This window comes from Delphinapterus leucas, chromosome 7 (genome assembly GCF_059928025.1).
Source record: "Delphinapterus leucas isolate spDelLeu-1000000601 "Yukka" chromosome 7, BTC_Dleu_Yukka2, whole genome shotgun sequence".
In the NCBI taxonomy this organism is placed as follows: Eukaryota; Metazoa; Chordata; class Mammalia; order Artiodactyla; family Monodontidae; genus Delphinapterus; species Delphinapterus leucas.
In genome coordinates this window covers 5,203,993-5,220,476 of record NC_143135.1, presented here as the reverse complement: position 1 = coordinate 5,220,476, position 16,484 = coordinate 5,203,993, and the positions used below count along the sequence as shown (strand labels likewise).

At 52.1% G+C, this 16,484-nt stretch overlaps 1 protein-coding gene across 7 annotated transcripts in view; it reads right to left on the bottom strand.

Moving 5' to 3' along the window:
• The window catches only part of CHKA (choline kinase alpha), a 59,724-nt gene that overhangs the window by 7,813 nt on the left and 35,427 nt on the right, over positions 1-16,484 (bottom strand). For 4 of the 7 annotated variants that reach the window (XM_022591214.3, XM_022591216.3, XM_089914400.1 and 1 more), the window contains 7 exons: positions 10,729-10,842; positions 6,506-6,639; positions 6,008-6,112; positions 4,962-5,020; positions 3,297-3,384; positions 2,793-2,901; positions 6-2,437 (listed from right to left, as the gene is read on the bottom strand). In XM_022591214.3, the coding sequence (XP_022446922.2) occupies positions 2,096-2,437; positions 2,793-2,901; positions 3,297-3,384; positions 4,962-5,020; positions 6,008-6,112; positions 6,506-6,639; positions 10,729-10,842 (951 nt within the window). In that variant the 3' untranslated portion in view covers positions 6-2,095. Of the gene's footprint in view, positions 1-5; positions 2,438-2,792; positions 2,902-3,296; positions 3,385-4,961; positions 5,021-6,007; positions 6,113-6,505; positions 6,640-10,728; positions 10,843-16,484 lie in introns of those variants that run through there. The other 3 variants (XM_022591217.3, XM_022591218.3, XM_022591219.3) reach the window with 1 other exon arrangement.

Genomic DNA, 16,484 nt, shown 5'->3' with positions numbered 1-16,484 from the left:
TTAAAAAAAAAGCAATGACATTAGGATCAATGATGGTTAAAAACAGGTGATGTCAATGCTGTCACGAAGTGCACACGTCAAGCGTGACTCTTCCGGACGTCAGCAAAGCCCGCCACCCTGCTCTGCCCAGGGGCGTGGTCCAGGGAGCTCACCCACCCGGCTGGGTTCACCGGGTTACAGTCAGAGAACTAATGGACTCGATGCCGTACTGTCGGCAAGACCACTACTGCTTCTGCAGAAAGTAATTTAGGTAGAGTTGTTCCTTCTAACTCACGCTCCTGTCTTCCACTGACCGCAAAGCAGGGTCGGCCTACTCCACACCTCCCCAGCCTGGCTGCTGCTCCACGCGGCGCTGGCACGAGGCACCAGGGCACCCTGATGCTCGTCAGCAGATGCTGCCTCAGGGCAGGCGCCGGACCAGGCACTGTGAAGGGGCCTTCCACCCCTAAGATGCTGTGATGATTTCCACACTTATGTCCATAAACTGGCAGTGTCTGATTCTGGTTTGGAGAAGACACAGTTTACGCTAAGGTTCTACCAGGCTGCACGTTGAGTCTACATATGAATTAGGATTTATGAGAGCCCCTGTTCTTCACTATTTCATACCATATCAAAAGGCAGAACACAGCCAACCTCGGCTTGTTTGCTTTTGTAAAGAAGAAAACAGCCGTCAGTCTTTCTCCCCTGTAAGAACCCTTGCTACCTGGTTACCCGGCTGGAAGGCACTCCCCACCCTTTCCCTGTGTCACCTCTTCCATCTTCCTGCTCTAAAGTCGGCTTTCTTACACTACGCCCCCTCCTCCACCAGAAAGCATCATTCAAGATCAAGCACTGTCCTAGGCAGGGGGCCGTAGATTCTGAAGTAAACCTGGCACAAAAAAGATGACTGCTGATACCTATTAAATTCTGTGTAACAGGCACACTCCCCACGACAACAAAATAATTTTTGCAGATGAGAAAACTGAGGCACAGAAATAGTACGTTACAGCCAGCAGTGGCAGATCTGGGATTCAAATCCAGGCCCATTAGTTTTTAGAACCCATGCTTGAACCACCACCCTAGATGGTTTAATTTCTTGGAGACCCTAAACGCTGAAGGTGGCAAATGAAGATAGAAAATTTGAAGAGATTGAAACCCTAAGAAAGTGGTAATTAATGACCCTCCCTCCCCCAAAAGTTCTAGGCCCAGATGGTTTTATGGGCAAAATCTACCAAACTTTCAAACAACACCATCTTAGATAAATTTGTTCCAGAAAATAAAAAGGGACACTCAACTCATTTTGTAAGACTAGTATAATTTTTATTCCAAAAGCAGGTATGAATACTTTTTTAAATGAACATTAAAGTCCTGTTTCACATATATGCATAGATGTAAATCTCCTAAAATAAGAAATTGCCTAACTGGATCCAACAGAGCATTACAAAAGCACGTTAACTCATTCAAATAGTTTATTTCAGGAATTTCAGTATTGTTTAACATTTTAAAACACTTCAATGGATTAAAGACAGAAAAGCATGAGATTACCTCAGTAGATACAGACAGGGTATCTGATAGAGACCAACACTTGCATGTGATTTTAAAACCTCTCAGAAAACAGGAATGGAGCTTCTTTACATTTCCATTGCTGTGCAGTGTTGGGGGTTACACAGCTCTGCCGCCTTCCACTAAAATGAAATCTGTCTTCTTACTGAAAATCTCCCTTCACTGGTTTGAGAGTTCTCATCTCTGGAGCTGCCTGCCCAGTGTTTATAAAAGTCTAATTTCTTTTCAGCATGGCAGGGACCTGAAGCCTGCTGTGTTCTCCTCCCTGGGGTCAACAGCCCCACGTTCTACCACCCTTCCTACCCACATAGCTTGAACTTGAGGTCCAAAACCGTCCTGGTCACTCTGCTCTGGACACGCTCAAGGTCAACAGGTCTGCCTGAAAATAAGGCCAGAAGAGAGCAGCCCAGGTCTGGCCACACGGCAAGGCTGTATTTGAACGGCTGCCCCTGAGCGTGGCCACCTGCTGGAGACTCTCCCCATGCCCAACTCAGGCAGGTGCTCGAGAAACCTCTCCTGAGTGAGCTACTGCAGCAACTGACTGCATCCGTCCTCACCCCCGGCCCCTGGGAAACGTTCTGACCAGGCGGGGATCCCGGGAGAAGGGATGTCGGGCGGCAGGGCCGCCCAGCGTGGGCGGAGCTGCTGCCCTGCAAGGCTGGCAGAGGTGGGCGCAGTGCCCCTCTCCCCAGCCTGCTAGCTTCTGCATCACTACGTACTCATCCTCAACCCAAGGCTTCGGCAGAGGCTGAAGAATGGAATAGAGGGCTTCCTGGGGAGAGATTCCCACAGGACTGATTCTCCAGTCACTGGACTCGCATAACCCAGGACAGGAAAGGGGTCTGTGAACACTGCAACAGCTACTGAACCACGGTGCCCACAAGACTACTTCTGCCTGCACAGAGTGAAACAAATAGAGGCAAGTCAGTGATCCCCAAAAGAAGGCTAGAGAGCAGGAGGGAGGCTGGGCTTTGGGAAAACACTAGAAGGAATCACAAAGGAGGCTGTGCTCCTCTCTGACTGGACGTGGGTTACCTCTGGCACAGGGATTTAAAAAGGCTGGACTCAAATACTGAGTCTGTATCTTGACACAAAATAACATTTTAAAGCAAAAGGACCTGCTTAACCAACTCCATGGCTTTAAAAGGGCATCTTTAAAAGTGAAGCTGTAATCATCTCTGACTGGGTAAAACTGAGGCATGTGGTTTACTTCTCAGTAAGTGTACTGAATACAAACGCAAGTCTCCTACCTGTTGCTTCCTGGTGGGATACTTCAGGATGTTTGCTCTGAAAAAAGGGTACTTTTCGTAATTATAATCGTACATCCATTCACAGAAATGATTCCCAATGTCGAATCCCCTGAAAAAGAGCGAGAGGCACAGAAAATGAGGCAGCAGCCCCGCTGCGAGCGCCCCCGGGACCCCGGGGTCCCGAAAGCATGAATGCTTCAGTGACGGGACAGACCAAAGCACCCTGGCCCGCTGTCTGGAGCAACCGCTCAGGAGTGCCGTCCTGCGGTCAGTGCTTTGGTGAAGCCAACGAAAGGCCAAGTTCTGGATTCTGAGGACCTGGCCCCTGCTCCCACTGACGCAGCTGAGAACAGGCTGCGCTGCCCCACGCGGCCATTGCGGCCGCTGGGACACAAAGTGCTGGCCTCCAGGGAGGAAACTTCCAACTCAGGATGGTATGGTGACCTACTTTCTCCTTCGTTCCGCACACATACAGAATACTGAAATAAAAACATTTGACTTTACCTGTAGTTGTAACTGCTGTATTCAAAGTCGATGAGCATCAGTTTCTGGTTTTCAGAATTCTCCCTGCCTTCCAGCAATAAGATATTACCTGCAAAAAGGTTTGGATGACACGACCTTTGCTCTGGGCACGTTCTGTCATCGAAGGCGCAGGTCTCCAACCGCAGGGCCCAGGGTGGTTCTGATCCTGTAAGGGCATCCTGACCACGCGGCGAGCGGACGTGGCCGAGTCACGGGACGGGGGGACAGGGTGCCAGAAGCAGCACTGACCTGGGAGGCCTGGCCCGAGAGCCCTGCTGCCAGCACCCCAAGAGCAGCATGGCCTGGGCTCCCCCCCCCATTTCCACACGGGGGCAGGAAGGGAAAGGTCTGCTCGGCACCCCCAGCAGTCCCAAGGCGGGCGGGGCTGTGGCCCCCAGCTGGGAAGCTGGGCCCTGGTGTCCACACAGGCCCCACTGCTTTGCCCCCAAGGAGGAGAGCACAGACAGTGCTCCCATGACCATATTTCTTTCCCTTAAGGCTGAATTCTGGGCAGAAGGGGCTTGGCTGACAGACTGGCCCCCCAGGCACATGCTCGGAGAGGCCCACGCTCTACCCAACGTGCTGCATCTCTCACGGTGGCGCTGGCGGGTGGGCTCTGCTGAGCCAGGTTCAAGGCTTTTCGGCACACATCGTCCGTTTCCGGGAGCCATTGATAGGAGAACCGGGGCCAGACCCAGTGTCCAGCTCCCGCCCCCTCCACGCTCTCCCCGTGTTGCCGTGGCCGGCGGGGGCCTCCCTCAGCCCGTCGGCGACCTCTGGGCCGTTCACCACCACCCGCTACACACGAGGCTGCTTGACCCGACTTGCCCAGCAATCAGCAGCTAATTAGTAGCAGGGATTCCGGCTCAAGCTACCGTCTCACTGATGACAAGTCTTCACCAGGGACTGTTCTCCAAATTAAAAACAAGCCGTAGAGCCTGGAAAGGGCCCGAGGGTGGACCTGAGCCAGCTGCGCTGGGCAGGATGAGGACAGCAAGGCAGCCAGGCGCCATGGCAGTATCGGGGGGAGGTGCCCGGCCGGATGGGGCCCCTGACGAAACTGTTATGTTTGAAATAACACTGGGTAGAGTCCGGTTACAGTAAGGGGTACGTGGGAGTGCAATTTTTTAAAGCAGAGAAACCCGAAGTCATTAGAAGCATGTGAGCCAACGCTGAGAGAGAAGGGGGCTCTGGCCAGCGTGGTGGGCTGCAGGTGCAGAAGGCATGCGCCCCCAGACTGGTCGAGGAGGCCATCTTCCTCTTTGATGCCTTTCAGACTGACAAAGCCAACTGACATGTTTACCGAAAGGAGTTAAACACTGAACAAATACGTGACTTCGTGTATCCCAGCTCTCGGTTTAGTGGATATTCTGACATTTTTTCTTACAGAAATGTGATGATACCCTACACGTTTTTCTAAAACTTGCTTTTTCTCCTATTGATGTAGCCTGGAGATTTTTCTGTTGGTTTGTATAAAACTCGACCTCACTCTTAATAGTCACACAACGCTTCGTGCATGGCTGTGCCATAATTCCATGTACCTAACCCTCTCTTCATGGGCACCTGGCATTTATCACACACACTGGAGGGAATCTTCTCAGCAGACACACGAGCCCCACCTTCAGCCTAACAGGCAGCATTTCTTACCTTCCTGACAGTCATTGTGACAAAACACGACTGGAGATGGAGTCGATTCAAGTAATGATCTGGAAAAGGAAGGTTTTGTTGTTACTTCTCACGCTTTCAGCTCCCTCCCGTGGCAGGACCTCTGCACACGCTCTCCCCCCTCCGAGGGGGCCCTCCTCGGAGCCCTCTGACCTCGGACCCCAGGCGGAGCCCTCTGTGTCAGTCTGTTTTGACCTCTGGTTTCCTTCACCGCTCTCATCACACCCTGACATTTTTTTATTTACTTATTCTCTCTCTCTCCTAACAAAAGAGAAGCTCCTTGCAGACTGTCTTGGTCACATCTCCTCAGAACCAATCCTGATGCTGGCTAAGCAGACACTCAAATATGTGAGTAGTTAAAGGTGGAAATGCTGACACTCAGGCGATGGATGAAGGCTAGAAGCCTGCGTGCCCCCCGCACCCTGGAGACACCAGCGTAGCCTCTACTCAGAAGCCAGCGTCAAGCTTCTTACTCCATCCCCCGCTAGCTTGGGCTGATCTGTTCCTCTCATCGGCTGACACTCGCTGGCCTGCCCCCATAAGTTCTTGTTTTGTTTTTTTTTTTGGTGGTACGCGGGCCTCTCACTGTTGTGGCCTCTCCCGTTGCGGAGCACAGGCTCCGGACGCGCAGGCTCAGCGGCCATGGCTCACGGGCCCAGCCGCTCCGCGGCATGTGGGATCTTCCCGGACCGGGGCACGAACCTGCGTCCCCTGCATCGGCAGGCAGACTCCCAACCACTGCACCACCAGGGAAGCCCCTTGTTTTTCGTTTCTGTTTCAGAAAAAACCTACCGCCCTAGTCACTGACCAGGACTAGAATTCTGGAATTTTACTTCCTCCGTGAAGCCACTCATGTAAAACTGTAATTCCAGATGCCAGAATTAATCTGTTTATACTCATCCCACAAAACTCCAAGCCTCAGGTGATGCTTCCTAACGTTCATTGAAAGCAGGTGTGGTGACTAAGAACATTTACATTTCTGGACAGATGCACTTTTACTAAGTTAGGAAATGGAAGCAAACACTCACCTCAGGTTTTCTAGTTCCAAAGGCAGGTTGTAACTGAGGAATTTGTGGAGCTGCTTAACTTTGGATTCCCCAGTAAATTTAATTCTCAGCACTTGATTCAGGTATCTTGCAAAAGAGGGGAACAAAGGATCAGTGCTCAATTCACCTAGCTTGCTTTTGGGGCTCTAGTTCAATGTAACCATGCAAAACCCGCAGGGCCCATGACCCCAGACGGAGAGGAGGGAAAAGGGCCTGGGGTTCAGCACACTCTAGGATGTGGATTTTCTGCCCATCCAGCCTATTCAGGAGCATTTCTGCAAACAGCCTTCTTTCCTGGTTCAGGAATTGAATTTTACACTCAAGAACAATTTATTCATGAGACAATCATCACCAGCGGATAGCCTGTGCGCTGGCGTACTGGGGAAGGCCTCTGACCCGCATGGCAAGCAAGAGCTGCTCTGGAACCCCTGGGAGCCACCGGCGGGAAGCTAGGTGAGAGCCCAGCGGCTGATCACTTACTTTTCCATTGTTCCAAAAAGCCATTTTGGTTCCTTATTGAATGGCATTTTCATACCATGAAATCTGGCCATTTTCTCAGCTATTTCTGCAGAAATATCTGGCAAACTTAATTCTTCAGTGTCTAATCGCCGGCTCTGGAATTAAAAAGGGGAGTTAGAAAATGGCATTCATCCAGGTAACCTTGAAGCGTGAGATCACACAACCCTAGAGCTAGAAGCGTCTTTGTAGGGCATCTAAGTCTCATCCAGGGCACAAAATTCCTTCAGAACGGGCACTGTGCCCTGCAGGCAGCACTTCTCAGGGAGGGGCAGGCCAGCCACAAAGGTCCATTCGCTGTGACAAAGTCCTTCTCACGCACCTATGGTCCTGCTCTCCCGTCACTCTACCCCACACTGCGGGGGGCTCCTTCCTAGGCTCAAAGCGCCGGGTCGTCAGCAGTTTATGCTGTGGCCCGCGTCCAGCTCCCCCATCGGCTCAGCCCTCCTCCCAGACACAGGGCAGGCGGTGTGGTGCTCAGAACAGCTTCCCAGCAGAAGGGGCGCCAGGCGCTCGGGGCGAGGGTTTCCCACTCCTGCCCTCGGGGCAGCTCAGCACCCAGTCTGGCCCAGAGCAAGCTCTCAGGGCAAAGCCGACCAGGGACAGGTGTGGCAGGGGGCTTCCTCCGTCTTCTGCTAGTGCAGCCTGCGGCCACACTCGTCCTGGCTGCGCCTTCACGGCTACCCACGGGAGCACCTCTTATCTTTTCCAAACCAACCACTTCCCTACCAAAACCCAAAGAGAGATTTTTCTGAGAATCCGAAGCCATACAGCACAGGAGTTAAGAGTGAGTGTCCCCAAGTTAGAGAAACCCCAGCTCAAATTCTGGGTTTAACACTCATTTCAACGCTATGTGGCCAAGGGTGTACTTTGATGCCTCTGTGCCTCGTTCTCTGGGTTCTGTAAACTGGGAAGCAGGACATCAAGTCCCCGACAGGGAGCTCTGAACTAAAGCAGATGCTGCAGGCCAAGGCCCCGGGCCAGCACCCAGCCATGGGGGCCTCAAAAGATGGCAGGTGCCTTGTGACTGGAGCTGAGAGCTCCCTGAAAGCATCAGGCTCAATCCTCCCCTCAACCCCAGAATCTCCCAAGTTATCAAGTCGCGACAAGGACAGGGAACTCGGGGTCTAGCGGCGGGACACCAAGGACTCCTCGAGGCAGCTGGCGCAGCTTTCATTCGGCTCTGTTAAAGAATGCCCGTAACTGGTTTGGCAACGGGGATAATTTAAAGCTAACGTGCTCAAACGTGAACAAATCTTGGAATCCAAGCTCTTTTCCCAGCACAAAGAAATATGAGACTGACTACCATTCTCAGAGGTCACTGCTCTCGTGTGTCTGCTGGAGGACAGCCATGGGAACAGGTGAGATGGACTTCATCTCACCCCATTCAGCGGTCAAGGGTAAACCTGGAAATAACACACGCTGACAGGCTGAGGCAAATGGAGTCGCTGTTTCTGGCGGCAGAAACAGTTGAACCCTGGCAGTTTCATGGTTCAACCTAGCATTTTAAAATAATTTAAAAAAAATCTTTACTATGTTATGTAGTAAACGTGTACACAAGTACAGAACTTTAAAACTTTAAAAGGAGAACAGGGACTTCCCTGGCGGTCCAATGGTTAAAACTTCACCTTCCAATGCAGGGGGTGTGGGTTCGATCCTGGTGGGGAGATAGGGAGCCAAAAAACCAAAACATAAAACAGAAGCAACACTGTAACAAATTTAATAAAGATTAAAAAAAAAAAAAAGTTAAAAAAAAAAAATTACAAAAAAACCCAAAAAACAAAAAGAACAGAACAGTAACTATTCCATAGACATAACCACCTATGTGCCCTGATCTCAAGGAGCTGTGTTTCCCCTCGAGACGTTTTCATTATTCTAAGTTGTGTTCGCTGGTTCTCTACCTTTTCTAAAAAGGGAAGTTTTATCACATGTGTATTTATTTTTTATTTTTTAAATTTATTTATTTATTTTTTTGTGGTACGCGGGCCTCTCCCGTTGCAGAGCACAGGCTCCGGATGCACAGGCCCAGCGGCCATGGCTCACGGGCCCAGCCGCTCCGCAGCATGTGGGATCTTCCCGGACCGGGGCACGGACCCGTGTCTCCTGCATCGGCAGCTGGACTCTCAACCACTGCGCCACCAGGGAAGCCCCTTTAAAAATTTTTTTTTAGGTAAGAAGTGGATTTATTTAGAGAGAAACACACTCCACAGACAGAGTGTGGGCCATCGCGGAAGATGAGAGCGGCCCACGTGTGTATTTATTAAACAATTTGTATCTTGCTTTTTACTGGGCTTTATACGAATGCTATGATACCATTTGTAGCCTTCTGCAATTTGGTTTTATCAACATTATGTTTTTTAAGATGGATCCACGTTGGCACTTATAACCATACGAAGTGTTTTGTATTTCCAAAATTCTTTCTAATACTTTGCTATCTCATTTGATTCTCATGCTAGACAGATGTTACTGTCTTTAATGGGAAAACTATAAATAAAACTATAAATAAACTACAGGGATTTCCCTGGTGGTGCAGTGGTTAAGAATCCGCCTGCCAATGCAGGAGACACGGGTTGGAGCCCTGGTCCGGGAAGATCCCACATGCCGCGGAGCAACTAAGCCCCTGTGCCACAACTACCAAGCCTGCTCTCTAGAACCCACGAGCCACAACTACTGAGCCCACATGCCACAACTCCTGAAGCCCACATGCCTAGAGCCCGTGCTCCGCAACAAGAGAAGCCACTGCAATAAGAAGCCCACGCACCGCAACGAAGTATAGCCCCCGCTCACTGCAACTAAAGAAAGCCTGTGCGCAGCAACGAAGACCCAACACAGCCAAAAATAAATAAATAAATTTATATTAAAAACAAAAAAACCTACAGCCAGGCACCAGGGAAAAGACTGAAGGGACTCTTCCATATAGGGAGGTACATCCATTCCTTCAAACACGCCCCAGGCTGGCAGCTGGCACACACGGCACCACGTGTGATCGAGAAGAGGGCACCACGCCCCCTCCAGCCCCCGCTGGACGCAGGCCTGGCGAGCAGAGCACCCTGTCGGCCAGGTGTCCTTGTGCTCTGCACCGCCTGCACGACTGTACTGGGCGGCCCTGCACACCGAGGCCTCTCATGGCCAAGACATCACATGAGGCAAGACATGAAGGCAGCAGCCCCTAGCCCTTAGGGAGCTCACAGAGCTCAAGAAGGGGTGCCCTTCCACGAGCGGAAACACAGGCCAGCAAGGCTCGGCATCTCCACCCCAACGAGCCGGTCACGAGGCCCAGAGCTGCCCCACACTCAACTTTGTAGGGAACTCTTGAGGCTTAAAGCCCTCTTCGGGGTTTGGGGCACAGGGCGGGGGCTATGCACACAAAACTCTAAACGAGGCACACTGGCGGATGCTAGGACAACACTAACAACGCCTCAGCACAGCAGGGAAGGGAAAACAGTCCTGCAAACAGAGGATCTGAGCAAGGCCTTGAAATGTGAAGGAACTTGACAGGCACATGAGGGCAGGGGAGACCCTAAAGTGAGGGGGCGGGGGCAGTGGGAGACAAGGGAAAGAACAGTGGTGGCGCCCGCAGGGCAAAGACCAGACACGTGGCACAGTGCGGGCAGGGCCACGTCCTGCAGCAGGTTCTATAACCAAGGCCCGGAAGTTGTTAGGTTTCACAAACAGGCCTCCTCGGAGATTCTGGGGGTCCGGTCCCAGACCAGCACAGTAAAGCGACCGCAACAAAGCGAGTCATGTGAATTTTTTTGGTTTCCTAGCGTGTCCAAAAGTAAAGTTTACACTACACTTCAGTCTATTAAGTGGCAATAACATTATGTCTCAAAAAACAATGTACATGCCTTAATTACAAAATATCTTACTGCTCAGAAATGCTAACCATTGTCCGACAATGCAGGGCAGCACAGACCTTCTATTTGTAAAAACCCAGCGTCCGCGAAGCTCAGTTAAACAAGGTCTGCCTGCATGGTTCTGAATGGATGAACGTATCTTTGCAGGAAGGACAGAGGTTTTGATGTAAATTCAAGAGAAATTTTGTTTTTCTTTACTTCTGTGATAACATAGGCCACATTTACTATTTCGGACCACAGTGCCTCGGGCTCCTGCACTGACGGTGACGAGACAGACTCTGTCTTCTCGCTGTGGCTCCCATCACCTGACCAGCCTTCCGCACATCTTACCGGGATAAACTGCTCCAGGCGGCCTTGGGGGAAGATGCCAAAGAGCTTTGGCCCCAGCGACCTCTCTGCAAGGATGGCAAACATAACGCTCTCCAGAACCATGGCCTCGGCGCCCTGAAACAGATGGCAACACACAGCCGGTTAGCGAGTGTGGACCACGAGCCAGGCATCGGCAGTCCTTTCACACGAGCCGTTTCACCCACTCCCACAGCAAACCTGATGGCGCATCATCATCATTATTATTTTTACCAATTGTTGTTTTTACTACCACTTTCCCCACTTTAAATACGAAGAAACAGATCTGTAAACTTCAGGATCCATGCTGGCAAACATCACACTATATTGATGAGATTTAAAATTCAAGTTGAATTTAGGTCACTGGTTCCAAAAATAGAACAGTATCAATATTTTATCGCTTCTATTTATTTTAAAACTCATATGAGTCTCACCCTTGGCATCTTATCAAAGGTCACAACAATTCCATCCATTCTGGTGACGGTTGATCTGCTTTTCGGTCGAGAGTGCCCAGGGAAAGAAAATGGTTCAAAGGGCCCTCTGCCCATGAAACTGGCCTGCGGGGTCCCCCACGGGGTGCGGGGCCCATGCCAAAGTGCACCCTAGCACAGGGCGCTCAAGTTTTCAGTTTTCTGCTCTTATCCCCAGTCTCCTCTGTCGTTTAACATTTGTCTTCTTGTCTACACCTCTTTGACGCTCCTACGTTCCGCCTTTAGTTACTCCTAATAACGAAGTGGGATCTAGAGCCATTCTGCCTTCAAAATCCACCTTTTGGTCTCAATTCAAATCCACTCCTTAGTCCTCTTCCCTTAAGCGGAAATTACAGCTTAAGAGTTTCCATCGGTTGGGGTGAAGGGCGGGAAGGAGCCCTGTACCCAAGCGTCTTAAGGAGCTTCTACAGATGGAGCTTCTATGTCGATGTGTCGGGAGGGGCACCAGGTGTGGTCTGGAAACACTCTCAGGTGATTCTAGGTCACCCCTTGTTCAGAAAGGGGCCGTGGGGACAGGATCTCAGAGAAACACTGCTCAATAAAACAGAGCTCTTTAAAATACACTCATTTTACCAAAATGGATGGAGAGACTTAGCAGGACAAACTCATCAGGCAGGGACATGATTCTAAAGTTGGCGAGAAGAAAACAAAAAGGAAAAAAGAAAAGCTACTTCCAAAGGACATGGGGCCACATTAAAGTAAAAAGTAATTCAGTCACTTTTACATTTTGGGGAGGATGGGTTTGTTGGTAATCCATCCACCATCTTGTATAATCTCCACAATTATGATCTAACCATCATCACCTTGTGAGGCCCAATCTCTATTCACTAATTTGCAGTTCTGTACATATGACTGCTATGAACTGGACTGTGTCCTCCCAAAATTCAGAGGTTGAAGCCCTCACTGCCAGTGCGATGCTATTTGGAGATAGGGCCTTTGGGAGGTGATGGATTTAGGTGAAGCCACGAGGGTGGAGCCCTGACGGGGTCAGTATCCCTATAAGAGGAGTCCCCGGAGAGCCTGCCCTCTCTCCCTCTCTCTCAGTCTCTGCCTCCCTCTCCGCCACGTAAGGACACAGGCAGAAGACGGCATCTACAAGCCAGGAAGGGGCCGTCACCAGAACCTGGCCGTGTTGGCACCCTGCCCTTGGACCTCCAGCCTCCAGAACTATGAAGAATAAACCCAGGTGGCTTTTTCTGGCAGCCCGAGCAGACTAAGACAACGACAATCCAGACACAGCACTGATCTATCTAGTTAATGGATTTTAGGAGGATTCGACCAGATGGGTTTTATTTCTTAAACGCTTAGAGAATGAGAACGAATTCCTAACAGCTCTACTGAGCTGGCAAAATGTTTTCACTCACTCACCTGACCTCACAGCAAACCCAGGCAGGAGGTACGGTCAGTGCTGGCCCCCTTTACCTCAACTCCGGCCTCAGAGACACCCCACGGGAAGCGAACCCTCTGCTGCCGCCCGCCCGAGCGATCGGAGGCTGGCATCGTGGACGAGGAGGTGCCGGGCTCGGCCCAGACCAGGCCACCTGCGGGCAGTGGCTCTTGGCAGCCCCTTGCCCTCTGTACGGTCTCCCACCTCAAAACTCCAACCCACTCCCCAACTGTTTCCAAAGAGTGGGATCAGGATCTCCTCTGTCCTACGGAGCCAGGATTTTGCCAGGATTAAAATTTGGTTTTTCAACCTTTTTCTGTGTAGAGTGACTAAGCTGGAGGGCACTGGGGTTGGCATATGTAAGACACACATGTGCAGCCAATCCTAAACAGCCCTTTACGTCTGAAATGTCTAGTTCTAGACACAGATTTAACCCACAGTATGACTTCAGGAAGTGTGCGTGGTGCCCATGCAGCGCAAACTCTGCTGGGAGCTGACTTCACACGTGGCACCATCACTGGTACTGGGGCCGAAGCCACACTGTCCAGGATCCTCCAGAGCAGGGTCCACCCAGTGCCAGGATGGTGGAGAGAAGATGGAAAGAGACTTAAAGAACTTTCCAATTCTCTTCAGCACTGCTCTGCACACTGTGAACAAGAAACACCTTTGTTCTTCTGTGATACTGCAGTTCAATATTTATTCACAGTAGGGAAGGGGCAGTGGTGTGTGGAGGGAAGAATTTGGAGAGGAAGGAAATGAAAGAAAATGCCAAGTCACAAGCAAGAAAGATGGGTAGGTTACGAAGGACAGCAGGTATCCTCAGGTCTCCAAACCCTCAAGGAAAGCAAGCTCAGTGAAGGACAGGCGCAAGGGCGTGACCCGGTCCACCGCCCGCAGCACCCGGGCTCGGCCCCCACCATCCACCCATGGCTGGTCCTGCTTTCTCAGGAGAGCAGCTCAATACCTCAACTTGAAACGAATCACGATGGCTTCAGAAATACTCATTCATATATTCACCCCCCCAAATATAACTTGGACATATACTCTGTACCCGGCATGTGCTAAGCCCCAGGGAAACAATAAGAACAAGACATACGTGGCTGCTGCCCGGACAGAGCCTGTGTTCCAGGGACAGAAACGGCCGGAACCGAGCAGGGCCATCGGCAGACCGGGGCAGCGCAGAGAAGGAGCAGAGGGTATCCTGACGGAGCGTGACGGGGTGGCCACCCCCAAGCAGATACGGTGACCCTGACGGGGGCAAAGCAAGGCCTGGGAGGGGCCGATGCGCGGAGCAGAGGAACCGAGGAAGAAGAGGACCGAATCAGCCCGGAGAAGCTGCTGGGGCTGCCGCGGGGTCTGGGCCAGATACAAAGTCCTCGGCGTACAGACAGCGTTAAAGCTAACGAACTGGCCGAAGAGGCGCAGCACAGAGCCTGAGGACGCCCAGCACCTACAGCAATGTTTCCAACCGACTGTGCCTACAGCAAGAAACCCATTTTACACGGCAACCTAACACCCCCTGATGTAGCCGGGTCAGCAGGAGGGGAACCGGGGCAGCCGGTAGTGCGGGAGGCGAAGATGCCTGCTGTCAGGACGGGCGACAGCATGTTCTGTGTCAGACGCTGTGGAGACAGCGAACAGGGGGCAGAGGAAAGTGGGCCCTGGATTTGGCAACACAGAAGTTGTCGGTGACAGAACCAAGAGTGGCTCTGGGAGCAACGGGGACAGGGTCAGACGGAGACCCGGGCAGAGCGGGCAGAAGAGGGGGAGGGGCCGGGGTGGGGGGCTGGGGGAGGGTTAGACTGACTTCTCAATTCATCTGTGTGGTTTTCCTCCTTTAAAAAGTGCAGCAATAATATCGAGATTATGACCCTCCGGAGAAGACGTAACAGCATTTCTCTGGTGGGGAGGGGAGGCCAAAGAGCAAAGAAGGTGAGACACACACAGCGCAGGCCAGGGAGATGAGCCCACCAGACTCGCTGGCCCCCTCCTGAGGCTTAGCACCACAAACGGGAATGGAGCCAGGCCTCCCGCTGGAGGAGACCGGCCATTCAAAGAGGCTCAAGGAACACAAGCCACCTTCCCCATTCTGACAGCCAACTGCCCACCTTCTGACGCAGAGGATCAAAAACAAAATCACAGCACCTACTACTGTTGCCTGCTGGGCCCCGAGCAGAGATCCAGCCGGCGCAGGAGGAGGAGGAGGTGTGGCAGTGACGCGGGTCCCCAGCGGCGAGGGCACGTTGGACTAACGAGAGGAAGGGACAGAAGAGTGTGCACAAGCTGCGGGATCCCGCCCTGAGTTTAGAATCCCGTAAGAACAGGCAGACATTAACACGTAGTACGGAAACTTACAGTCACGAAAAGAGCAAAGGTGAGGCACTCGGTGCTGTAGGAGCACGAATGGAGGAGCAAACCTAGATGAGAGAGCAGGAAGGGGCTCCCTGTGGAAGGAACCTGGGAGCCGAGATCCCAATTGTAAGCAGCAGCTGAGGGGAGTGGTGCGGATTGAAGAGCAGAGCATTCCAGCCAGAGGCAGCCACTGCAAAGACCCCGTGGCAGGAAGGAAACCACACAGCTTAGGCCACACGGCTGGAGAGCAGGGAAGGGGGAGGGTGCTGTGAGATGAGACCAGGAAGCTCGGCGGGGGCCAGGCTGCCGGGACCTGGCAGGATAAAGCCCACCTAACCGGGACCAGGGCGGAGAGCCACCACCGAAGGATTGTAAGCAAGAGGCTGACGCGATGGGATGAGCAGTTCAAAAGGTGGCTCTGGCAAAGACGAAGGGATGGTCTGCAGGAAATAAGAGTGGAAGCGGAAGCCCAGGGAGGAGCTGGTGGCAGCTTGGACTAGGCAGGTGCACAGTCCAGATGGAGAGAAAGTAGACAGATCCAAGATATGGTTCAAAGGAAAACCACCAAGAGACTTGTGGATGGGACACGGGGGTGAGGGGACAAGGGTACAGAAGGTGACTCCCTGCTTCCCGGCCTGCCCAGAAAGGCCAGATTTCGATTTTGCTGTTTGGAGGGGTGGGGAGAGTATGGGTTCGGTCTTGGACCTGGTGAGACCCCAGGAGACGGGTAGCAGCTAGCGTTAGTCCCAAGCAGGGCTGTGGGCTGGAGGGGCTGCAGACCCTTGGCCCCTAGGAGAAACGCAAGGACCAGCTTCGGATCAGGTGGCCTGGTAAGGCGGGGGGTGGAAATAGGGCCTCAGGCCTGGGGACTCTGAGTACTTAAGACAATCGCAGACTGAGCCCACAAAGGAGGCAAGGAGGGGTGCAGGAAACGAGGGGCCTTTACTTCGTGTCCCTGTGTCCTGGCCGCCTTCGCTGCTAAGAAGTCCAGATAAAACGAGAGCTGGAAACACACTTCAGATTTAGCGTCGTGGAGGTCCTAGTGACCCGACAGCTTCAACTCCCAGGAATGACGATAGTCTGCACACAAAGGGCCCAGGAGGCTGAAGACAGAACGTCAGTCACCTCCCACTGACAGCTTCTCAGTCAGCGTCACCCCAGAGAGCACACATTCCAGACCCTCTAGACCACGGTCTCCGGAGCAGGGCCCATGCAAAACATCCACGGAACCGCGAGGAAAGAACAGCAGCGCTTTTATTCCTTTATATGCTCTCACCTCTTCTACATTTCTATTTCTTGATCACTTTAATAATTCGTATACAATTAGTAAAACCAGTGTATTTACGTGTGTCGATATTACGAGGTGCGTGGTGTGTATGCTACACACGCACGCCCACACACTCCCCCCGTCATACACAAACCTCCACACACCAGGGGAGTGTGCTCAGAAGTTGTTCACTCCCTGGAGTGTGGAGATCACGACTCCAGACGTCCCACCTCTGAGCCTCAAA